At 41.0% G+C, this 11663-nt stretch overlaps 1 protein-coding gene across 3 annotated transcripts in view; it reads left to right on the forward strand.

Annotated features, from left to right (window-relative positions):
- MXD4 (MAX dimerization protein 4) overlaps positions 1–11663 on the forward strand; it is a 45033-nt gene that overhangs the window by 29611 nt on the left and 3759 nt on the right. For all 3 annotated transcript variants that reach the window (XM_005292384.4, XM_005292385.4, XM_042855540.2), the window contains exons 4-5: positions 4068–4182; positions 9565–9724. In XM_005292384.4, the coding sequence (XP_005292441.1) occupies positions 4068–4182; positions 9565–9724 (275 nt within the window). The remainder of the gene's footprint in view (positions 1–4067; positions 4183–9564; positions 9725–11663) is intronic.

Below are 11663 nucleotides of genomic sequence, written 5' to 3' on the forward strand. Positions count from 1 at the left end.
ACTAGAAAATTGAACCAGTTGGTTAGGACTAGCTTAAGCATAAAAGGTTCATTGTGTCCAATCTTTAATTTAAAACCCATTGCAAATTTGTGTCTCTTGCCCTCATTAGTGCTCTTCTAAACCATTTTGTTTGCAATGCACTCTGACTCCTCCTCTGTCCCACAGGTATCTCGCAGTTCCCAGAATATTTCCCAGAAGCAGTAGATTTCGGGACATTTCAAAAAGCCCATGTTGTAGGTTGGGACAGCGGAGGACTAATTGAACCATTTCAGCTAGTCCACATCCACACTGGCACTAAAATGGATCAGACTGAAACAGTTGGAACTACAGTAGTTCTTAAACCTGAAGTGTTTTACCAGCATTCCAGTGGTAAAACAAGTTCTTGGAATCACAGATTTCTCTAGCATACACAAGACTTTTCTTCTGCTTAGTCTAATATCTTACTGCTTGATGTGCTAAAAAGACATGTTTTTTAGATTTTGGGCCCATGTACACTGGGAGAATTTACTAAACACTTACAAAACTTTGTTCGATTAAACCAATTTTAAAATTGTTTAGAGCCAAGGTGTAGACCCAGCCTAAAGGGCCTGACCCATTTTGACAGAACCAGTTTCCAGAGTTGAAGTGGTCTTGAAAGCAGTTTAGTAAAAACAGCTCAGACCACCACAAATTACCTAAAACCATGTGTACACTGTTGCTCTAACCTGATTTTGAAGTTGATTTAGCTGAGCCAGTTTTTTTAAAAGATTGGAAAATTTTCCCAATAATGCTGTCACTCAGTGCATATAAATAACCAAATTGCTGGCTGAATAGTGTTTGGAGTTCTTTGTGTTGTTTTTTTTATGAAACCTGGGATTTAATTTAATAATTGTTTTTTCAGTTCTGACACTTGGTAAGAACAATCTGTTTTATTGCAATTATCTAAACCCGATGTTTGCATGAACTTGTTCACATGACAATAGGTAATATATTTGTCCTTGGTCATATGCACACACAGTTTGTACTCAGATTTGTATGTGAAACATTTATGACTGAATTACATGAAAAGCCATCCATAATATGGATTTACACAATTCTTCAACTGATGTTCCTTGCCCAGGAGATTGGAAAGGTAGAGCTGTTCATAACATAGATATTGAAAAGCCATGTACACTTGGCCTTTTCAGACCTGGGGTCATTGCTTTACCTTTGTTTTATGTAAACATGTATGCACATTTGTCAGAACAGTTTAACCTTTTAGCATCAGGAATATGTGTATATCGAATACATTAGAAATCAGTTTAAGGAGATCCCAACTTCCAGGCATTAAGTCGGTTTCCAACCAGTTAGAATCTCATTTATGTGGAGCTGGGTCTGAACGTATGCACTCTTTGGAATACTTATCAAGATTATTAAAAGTGAAGACATTTTAAAAGTGTAATATATTTATCACTGCTAAGGTCATTTGTCTTTTTGTATTTTTCTCACCGTGATCAGTGAAAATAGTCTAGTCAGTTTCTGCCAGTTTCTCTTTCTGGTTACTATGCACAAATGCTGCAATCTCTGAGTTGCACATAATACAGAGGAATAGATGCTTTACAAATAAATAAATAGATAAAACTATTTCCACTGGAATTTGTGTGTGTTTAATTTCTATTTGTTTTAAAGCTCTTCAGGCTGAAGAGTTGTAAAACCTTATTTTGTCACTAAAGTCAGCAGACATGTCTCTGAGCACTCAGAGAGCAAGTAAGCTTAGTAAGAAGGTTGCATTTTTATATGAGTTTTTCTTGATTAACAATACAAATCCCATTTATTAACAGTCCTGTATATTTCTACATAATTTAGCTGCTCTTAATGTATTGATTGCTATAGTACAGTTTATTTAACTTTTTACTGCACCACTTTGTGTTCTATTCTCATCCGCTTCATTGCTGCTGCTTCCTTAATCTCCACTCTCCTGATGTATGTGCAAAAATCCTGCTACTGCATCTAAAGACTGCTGATTGTACACACAAATGATTGTGTGCAAATTTAGAAAATTTCCCTTTTGAAAACGTTTCCCCTAGTTTCATCCAAGAAGCAAATTGGTAATTCAAAAAAACAAAACAAAACCCCCAGACACTTTTTAGAGGTTATAGATGTATAGATAATAAATCTCCCGGGTTGAAAGTTTCTGCATTTGTAGATTCTAATAATGTTATTTAACCTTTCAGATCGTGTTAAAGATCAGAATCCGGGCCCTGACTCTGCAAGCTGCTTAAGTATTCCTGTGCAATGGGCTGCTCTTGTTTAGAGTTAGGCATGTGCTTGAGCAGGTTGTTGAATATGGCCCTATTCATGGGATCTTTTTCCATTTTTAAAGTTTAGATTACGAATGTAAAGCCTTGTATTTCAATACAAGACCCCATGCACAGACAGGAAGTCGTGTGGTGATCTTTCTCCAAAAACATCACATTTTTCAACAGTGTGCTCCTTTCCTGATTGGCTGAAGGAGGAAAAATGATCTCATATTAGCACTTTTTACAATTATGCCATTTTAATTCACACTTATTGTAGCAATTATTGATATGTTATATGTTAATTTTTATTGATTGCATAGAGATTAACTAACGAGTGTGATATATGTAGTCAGACATGCAGTATTATAGACGTCGTATGTTTTGCAATTATCTGTATTTTCATAGTTCATCTGTCATAAAAAGTTAAAAAAATTGTTTGTCTACATGTTTGTCTTCTGTCTTCTGCATGGCCTTTTATGCATTAATAAATTGTCTTAACCTCTGTTAAATGTTGATGTCGAACACTTGTTCTAAATAGTAATAAAAAAAAGAAAGCAAAGTATCAGCAATTTTTGTTCAGAAGTCAATAATTACCATGCTAAATTGTTTGATGTACTGCAGCATGTAGCAGACTTGAAATGAAAAGTTGTATCTTTGCAGAAAATGATTATTTATGGCATATTTGTAATTTTCTTTATTAATTATTATTATTATTGCTTCTGGGGGGGTCTTAGGCAGCTTTAGGATCATCAGTCTATTAAGACTAATCTTCTCTGATGTTAAAAAGGCCCATTCATGCTAATACATATGAAGAATGCTGATTTTAATTTCTCACTGAGATAAGACTGACAGAAAAGAGCACAAGATTACAAACATTGCTTAAGTAATCACTTAGTTATCCACTTCATTGTAAAGACACATGGAAACTTCATATTGCTTCTTGTTCAGTTGTATATACAAAAAAGTAGGAAGTATTTATTTTTTTAAAATGCAGAACTATACTCTTGGAATGTTTTGTTTTATCACTTGCTTTGTTTTAGGGTTCTAAAGTAAAAATATTTCACAAACTATTTTGTGTGTCTACTGCCAGCCAGTTGGTGAAAGAAAACACAGAATGCTTTAAAAACACACACAGAATACCAGCTTATAGATGTTTATCATCTTTCTTTTTACTGCTGGACTGGGTGTTGTTTAATGTAGGAGGCAAATTGTAATAGCTAGAAGTGCTACTTACGAAGGAATAGTGTAGTAAACATGACAGAATATGCCATAGTTGTAACTCCTAATTTTCCCCTTTTGTTTTTACTGCAAACACCATTCTTGATGTGTGATGAAAGATGGAACATATATATATTTTTTTGGATGGATATATTTTCCCACTAGATAGGGCATCAGGAGACATAGTGCTTGATCCAATTCCCATTTAAGTCAATTGAAAAACTCACTCTGACACGAATAGCAGTTGGGTTGAGCCCGTTTTCCCTTCCTGGCTCTGCCACTGACTCCCTTTGCGGCCTTGGCCAAATTAATCCACATCTCTGTTTTTGTTTCCCTCTCTCTAAAATGGGGATAATGATTCATATTCAAGCTTGCAAACTGCTTTGAGATCTAGATCTGAAAAGCACTACAGAAGTGCCAGCTATTATTATTTCAAGTGACCTGAAGCTTTGACAAAGGGAGAGGAAAGGAAGCCATTGCTGTTGAATCAACTTCTATACAGAAATCCAGGCAAGCAGATGGTGTTTGTATACAGGATATGCTATCACAGAGTAACTTTTCTACAACATTCTTCATTTTTAATAATTTCAGACGAGCTAAACTCCGGCTATATTTGGAGCAGCTAAAACAGCTTGTGCCTCTTGGGCCAGATAGCACCAGACACACCACTCTAAGTCTGTTGAAAAGAGCCAAGATGCATATCAAGGTAAAAACAAAAATATCCATCCATACTTTGTTTTCTTTAAAATAGAACCTTCAGGAATATGTATTGGTTGAAAAGAAACATTTTTTCTTTTTTAACAGTAAATCCACATGTAGTATTTCTGATCTTCCCTATGGCCAGGTCTTTATTAAATACTGTGGTCCGATGTTTGGCTGCGTGTGTTCTTTCAGCATGGTGTCCCAGCTCTGCACAGATAGCGGAGATAGCAGACTTTGATTGAGCTGCCCAATAACCACAGACTCAGTTCGTAGCGAAGGAACTTGGTCAGGTTTATTGTTGATGAAGCACGGTATTGGTGTCTTATACTTGCTACAAGTACACTCAGTGCATGTATACCTGTGACAATGGACGCAGCTCAGTTAGTGATGGGACTTTCCACTATCCCTCTCGGCTGGCCAAAGACACTCCCTCTGAGATAACCTCTTTATACATCAATACAAACAAGTTATGTATTGCTCCTGTGGCGTATCTAGGTGTCACCCTCTGACATATTTGGGTACCACCCTTTGCCTTGTACCTATTGGTTTAATCAAAATATCTCTACCCATCATGCTGTCATCATGACCTTATCTTTAAGATGGGTCAGCATGTTCCTGTTATCTTTGGGAAATGTACTAGTATTGGGGTGTTCTGGTACCCTTTTGGAATGTGTTTGCATGTATATTCTTGTACCTAGCACTACTTAGGAATATATGTTTCTGCAATATCAGCCCTATTCTTGCCAGATTCTGTGAGCAGGGCCTGCCTCTTGCTCACAACTTAACTTTGCTTTATACCTAGGTTTGCAAGGCGTCTGGTTTTTGACCGGAATGCCCGGTCGAAAAGGGACCCTGGTGGTTCCGGCCAGCACTGCTGACTGGGCCGTTAAAAGTCGGGTCGGTGGCGCAGCAGGGCTAAGGCAGACTCCCGCCTGCCATTGGTCCGCGCAGCTCCCGGAAGGGGCTGGCATGTCCCTGCGGCCCCCTAGGTGCAGGGGTGGCCAGGGAGGCTCTGTGCGCTGCCCCCGCCTTGAGTGCTGGCTCTGCAGCTCCAATTGACCAGGAATTGCAGCCAGTGGGAGCTGCAGGGGTGGTGCTTGCAGGTGTGGGCAGCGCGCACTGTGCAGAGCCCCTTGGCCACGCCACCGCCTAGGGCTGGACATGCCGACTGCTTCCAGAAGCAGCGCAGAGCCAGGGTAGGCAGGGAGCCTGCCTTACCCCGCTGCACTGCCAACCAGGAGCTGCCTGAGGTAAGCACCACCTGGCAAGAGCCCACATCGTGAACTCCCTGCCCCAGGTCAGAACCCCTCCCACACTCTAACTCCTTCCCAGCCCCTGCACCCACACCCCAGCCTGAGCCCCTTCCCAGAGCCCACATCTCCTCCCGCACCCCAACCCCTGACCGCAGCCCTGAGCCCCCTCCCATACCCAAACTCCCTCCTGGAGCCCACACCCCTTACCCCAACCCCTGCCCCAGCCCTGAGCCTCCTCCCACACTCCAAACCCCTCGGCCCTGGCCCCACCTCAGAGCCAACACTCCTAGCTGGAGCTTGCACCCCCTCCCGCACCCCAACCCCTTGCCCAGCCCAGAGCCCCCTCCCGCACCCTGAACCCCTCATTTCTGGCCTCACCTCAAAGCCCGCACTCCCCAGCCAGAGCACTCACCCCCTCTCGCACCCCTGCCCCAGCCCAGTGAAAGTGAGTGAAGGTGGGGGAGAGTGAGCGATGGATGGAGGGGGGCTGGAGTGAGTGGGGGGTGGGGCTTCAGCGAAGGGGCGGGGCAAGGGTGTTTGGTTTTGTGCAATTCGAAAGTTGGCAACCCTGTTTATAGCAGCAAAGCTTTGACCCCTACTTTAGCCCAGGCCTCAGACCAGGCCTTTGATACAAGGCCTTATGTCTCAGGCCCTCTTTCTACTACAAACGCTTCAACCTCTGGATCAAGTATTGTTTCATCTGAAGTAACACTTTAAAAATGACCGTGCAGTCCCAAGCATATAAAATGTTGATTTCTGCTCAATCTCTACTGGTTTATACTCTGCCTTATAACCATAATGCACAAGTCAATAATGGCTATTCTCTGATTTTTTGAAAGGCTGGTATGCTACTGCGCTGCTGTTGATGTAAAAGACAACCCTATTCAGGGTTGAAAAACTGATGGAGGGGAAAAGCTTATTGCTATTAGTAATACTATGTGCCCTGTACCTTGACGATTAGATCTTCTAGTGCTTGACAGTCATTAAAAAGAAACTGAAAGATGGCTCCTGCTTTCAAAATATTTTTTATCTGATGTACTAATTGAGTAAAACAAAAATTACTTTAAAAAAAACTTCTGGTTTTGTGTCCAGTATTGTAGTCATTCAGTTGGTTCATTTTAAAGTTACAGCAAAGTTCACTGTGTAATAAGAAAAGCATTAAAGGGAATATAATACTTTATAGTAAAATAATTTGAAATATGATGGAAGAAGCCTGCTGTCATACAGCATTTTATTAATTATGCAGCTAACAGGAGTGGAACTTATAGGTCTTGTCAAATATTGTAGATGAAGTTAAGCAAAGCCATCCTTGTTAGTAATAAATATATTAGGGAGATTCTCAGCTGGTGTAAATCATTGTAGCTACACCAGTTTATATCAGCTGAGAATCAGGCCTCTCATAGTTTAGATTAAAGTGAATGAAAGGCCGTGAATGCCCTTTTTGTTCTGATCTGCAAGTGATACTACCTGTATTGGACCTTTGTACTACAGAATGCAGAACTACGATTTGCTTTGAATAGTGACAAATTTGTGTGATTAACCATGGAGACATCATTCAGATGCCAGTAAAGCTAGGAATAAATGCCCTTTGCTTGCTTTGTTCCTTGACCACTCTGAACATTACAATTAATCTCCAATTTTTGGAAAGTGAATAGTTTTTCTTTTTAAAGAGTTAAACTGATCCTATTCCTCTTGAATTGCCACTGGATTGCTTCTCTCCAGCAGGTGTAGAGCACTACTGTTCTGAAGACTGGCTGGGCCTGCTATTGTAGCTGCAATGACAGTCACACTAGTGCCTGTCTTCCTTCACTATTGCTAAAATGGCAGAGTCACTTCAGTAGATTTTGAACATTCCATTCCCTTTCCCCAACAGACTGATATTTGCACTGAAGTACTGGATAGAGTTTTCAGTCTGACTGTGAATCAAGAGTTAATGTCAAAGTGTTCCTAAGAGCTCAAGTTTGTGGCAGATAAGTAGCAGCTGGAGAATAAGGAAATCTGATCACTTGGGCTCAGGTAGTTTGATAAATCAACAAGTGTAGGTGGACTAATCTCTTTTCCGATTGGAATGTTGTGTGTATCTATGTATAATATATATATACAAATGGTGCCTGGCCTTGGACAAGTCTTAATGTGAGGCAAATGTCCAAGATCAACAGTGCACATTATTCCTTCCTTCAAAAGGTCAATACGTCTATTTTATGATGGCTACTCTGAAACAGCAGGATCTTTGGAATCATTCAGGATGGTAACCTGCTGTTTGCTCCACACTTTCACGAAGCACTCTGGTCTAGAAAATCAGGCATAAACACATTCATATGGTGAGCGAAGAGTCCTTCCAGCAGCCACGGTCCTTCCTAATAAGTCTCTTGAATCTTGGTAATCATGTGAAGGCAGCTAAAGTGGGAGTTTGCTATAGATTCCCTTACTGCTTCTGGACCAACTAGCAAAAAGAATAACGCATTTTTAATTGTTAATGGAGTTGGTCTCTGAGGAAAATATATTACATGTACGAGGTCTTGATTTGTGGATATTTTTTGTGTATGATCCCAGACTTCTTTATATTTACTTCCAAGTTAGTGTAGTATCTTCTTCCATTTTTTTCCTCCATAAATGATCTTAGGTGACTTGGCAAAAAGGCTCAGTCAAAATCTCAGACAAAAATTGATATTAATAATGTAGCCATTTATAGAAGCAACACGGCACAAATGTTGGGGGTGTTTTTCTTTTGTTTTTGCTTTGAGTATTAACTGATCAGTAACTTCTCTTATTAAAACTATAAGGGAAATTTTGGGTAGAAATATAATTACCTTACTGGCTTTTTGTCTACGACAAAACTGGCTTTACACCCCTATTTCATGACAAATGTATGAACAGTACTTACCAAGGAGAAATTTGGGGGAAAGCAAATAGACCGTACAAGTAGAAAATTCACCATTAGCAAACCATAAATACCAGGGAGGGAGAGGAATTATTCCAGCTCAGTACTAATGTGGACACGAGAACAAATGGATATAAACTGGCCGTGGGGAAGTTTAGGCTTGAAATTAGACGAAGGTTTCTGACCGTCAGAGGGGTGAAATATTGGAACAGCCTTCCGAGGGAAACGGTGGGGGCGAAGGACCTGTCTGGTTTTAAGATTAAGCTAGATAAGTTTATGGAGGGAATGGTTTAAATGGAAAAACATGATTTTAGTCAAAGGAATACCGTGCTATGGCAGGTAAATAGTATAATGGCTAACGAGGGTCAGGCTGGAGAATCTTGCCTACGTGCTCGGGGTTCTACTGATCGTCATATTTGGGGTCGGGAAGGAATTTTCCTCCAGGGTCGATTGGCTGAGGCCCTGGAGGTTTTTCGCCTTCCTCCGCAGCATGGGGCAGGGATCGCTAGCAGGAGGATTCTCTGCTAATTGAAGTCTCTAAGCCACAGGATTTGGGGACTTCAACAGCAGAGTCAAGGGAAAGGGAAGGGACGGCTTTGTGGCCTGCATCATGCAGGGGGTCAGACCAGATGATCATAATGGTCCCTTCTGACCTTAAAGTCTGAGTCTATGAGTCTATTTCTACTGTAATGATATCACAGTATTGCCTAACTAATGAGAACCTTAAGTAGTAAAACTTCTCTGGCCTGTGTTACACAGGAGGTCAGACAGTGATCAGAATGATCCCTTCTGGCCTTAAAATCTATGATTAAAACCCCTTTTACACCTAAGGAAGCATTACATTCTGACTGAAAACTGGTTCTTGCTTGTTATTTTATTCTGTATTAATCTAATATGGTCTGTTTTTCATTTCTTTTTGTAATGATTGGTACAGTGATTTAAGTATTTCCCAGCACTAATGCAACAATAATTGGGTCTTAGTCTGAGAAAGTCTTACCAGTTGCTCAGCAATTTCTAAGTGATATTTTCAAAGCATAGGTGTTCTATTATGGGCCAAACTCGCTGCTGGCTTCTGCAGTTGAAACTACTGAAGTCAGTGGAACTAAAGAAAAGATTTTGGCCCACCATATATGTTTGTATTTTTTAAATATTACATATATATGAGAAACATGGATTGAAATATTTTGAAACAAGTTACATTTTAAAATTGGTATAAGTTAATGACTTAATTATTTATTTTTCACCCCCAAAGAAATTGGAAGAACAGGACCGAAAAGCTCTAAATATTAAAGAACAATTACAGCGGGAGCACCGCTACCTCAAACGTAGATTGGAACAACTATCCGTGCAGGGCATGGAACGTATCCGCACTGACAGTATGGGATCAACAATATCCACTGATTCTGAACAAGGTAATCTAACAAGAGAGGTCTCCTGGTTTATTAAAACTTTGGACCAGCTTCTTCCACCCTTACTCAAATTTAGTAGTATCTTATTCTGCATGCTGTCCCATTGGAATCTGTTCTATTCTGAGTAAATTCTTATGTCATCAGTGGGACTAATTACAAAGTAAGGTTACTACTTCACATGGGTAATGCAGAATCTGGCTGAGTGTATTTATCATAAATCAGTAATCAATGCAAGTATTAAAAATGAAATTTACTCCAATATGATAGATTATTGTTAAGAATTTTGTTGTCTTCTGTATTTCACATTATAAGTTTGTATTAAAAATAATATTGTTGTAAGTATGTTTATTCTAATATATGTTGGTAACATATTAGAAAATGTATTACAGAGTAGATGTATTGTAGTTAATATAATCCCTGAATACATCACATTTTCCAAATGCTGTCGCCCATGGTACTTGAGACTAAGGGCAAGATCCTCCGCTGCTGTAAATCTTCGTGAGTTTATTGAACCTATCCTGATTTTCACCAGTTGATCCAGCACATGATCTAGTAGCTCATTTAGCAGTTTCTACAACGGGATGTGAGCAGCACCGTAACAAGGCAAGATTGTAAAGGCAGTAAACCATATAGAAATGTAAGAGTTAGAGTATTGGCAACTATCTTACTGAGTGAATAATAACATAAATTCCTCTATGCCATGATTTTAATAATACATCATGGGGACTAATCTCTCCTGATTAGTGAGATGAGTTCCCACTAACATTAATGGAAATTTTACACCTGCATCAAGGATAATATCCCTTAGTATATATTTATCTTGTCTATTACTTCTTGTATTACATTTTTTTTATTTTTATAATGAAAGATATAGTCAGTGTTTATTTTCTTAAAAGGTAATTATGTTCTTTTTGAAGACAGGTCCCAGTCTTGCCAGCTATGACTTAAGGGTGGCATGTCAAATTTAGCTTTTTTATTTCCTGGTTTTGGTTACTTGCTGTCACAAGTTAAATTTATTACTTCGATAATAGTTTTTGTTTATAAGTAACTGCAGTTCAATTTTCTTTATGTCATATGCATGTACCATGCTGGTGTCTTGTACTTGATCCTGCATCTTACTAAGTCAGCGGTAGTTTTGCCATTGACTTCACTGGGATTAGTATTGAGCTGTTGGAATTAGATGCAGATATCCTTGGTCAGGATGAGTAACACTTTAGTCCAAAAGTGGTCCCATTCAAATGAATGGGACTGTTTGTAAAACAAGGTGCTACTTGTTGTGAGCAAGAATATCAGAATCTGACTCTTTGTTAGGACATTTCCAGGGCCAGCTCTAGCTTTTTTGCCGCCCCAAGCCCCCAAAAAAAAAGGCAGCCGCAGGGAGGGTGTGGAGGGCGGTCAAGGGCAGCTCGCAAGGGGGTGAAGGGCGGCGCCTTGCAGCCGGGCGAGAGGGGCTCCCCCCTCAGGCCTTGGGGTGCCTCTCCCGGCCGGGCAGGCGGAACCCCTGGGGGCTGCAGGAGGTGCTGGCTCAGCCGCTCCTTTAAAGGCGGCTCGGCTGGGCCGGGCTCAGAGCGGTGCGGGAGGCGGAGACCGGTACAGGCAGTGGGGAGTGGCGCGTCCTGGGGAGCCCGGCGGCACGGTGAGCGGCGGGGATCGCTAGTTCTTGTCCCCCCGGGCCGGGGTCGGTGCCCCTGCAGGGCTGGGACTGGGGGAGCACGGGGAGCCAGCCAGGGGCTCCGGAGCTGCGGACCAGGCTGCCAAAGCAAAAAAAAAAACCACAGTAAGGCGGCCGGAATGTGCCGCCCCAAGATTGGCCGGAATGCCGCCCCTTACAATGTGCCGCCCCAGACACGTGCTTTCTCGTCTGGTGCCAGGAACTGGCCCTGGACATTTCTTCAGATTGCTAAGTCTCTAATACTGCTTGTCTCCTGGTTGTTCCATGTTC

This window comes from Chrysemys picta, chromosome 5 (assembly GCF_011386835.1).
Source record: "Chrysemys picta bellii isolate R12L10 chromosome 5, ASM1138683v2, whole genome shotgun sequence".
NCBI lineage: Eukaryota > Metazoa > Chordata > Testudines > Emydidae > Chrysemys > Chrysemys picta.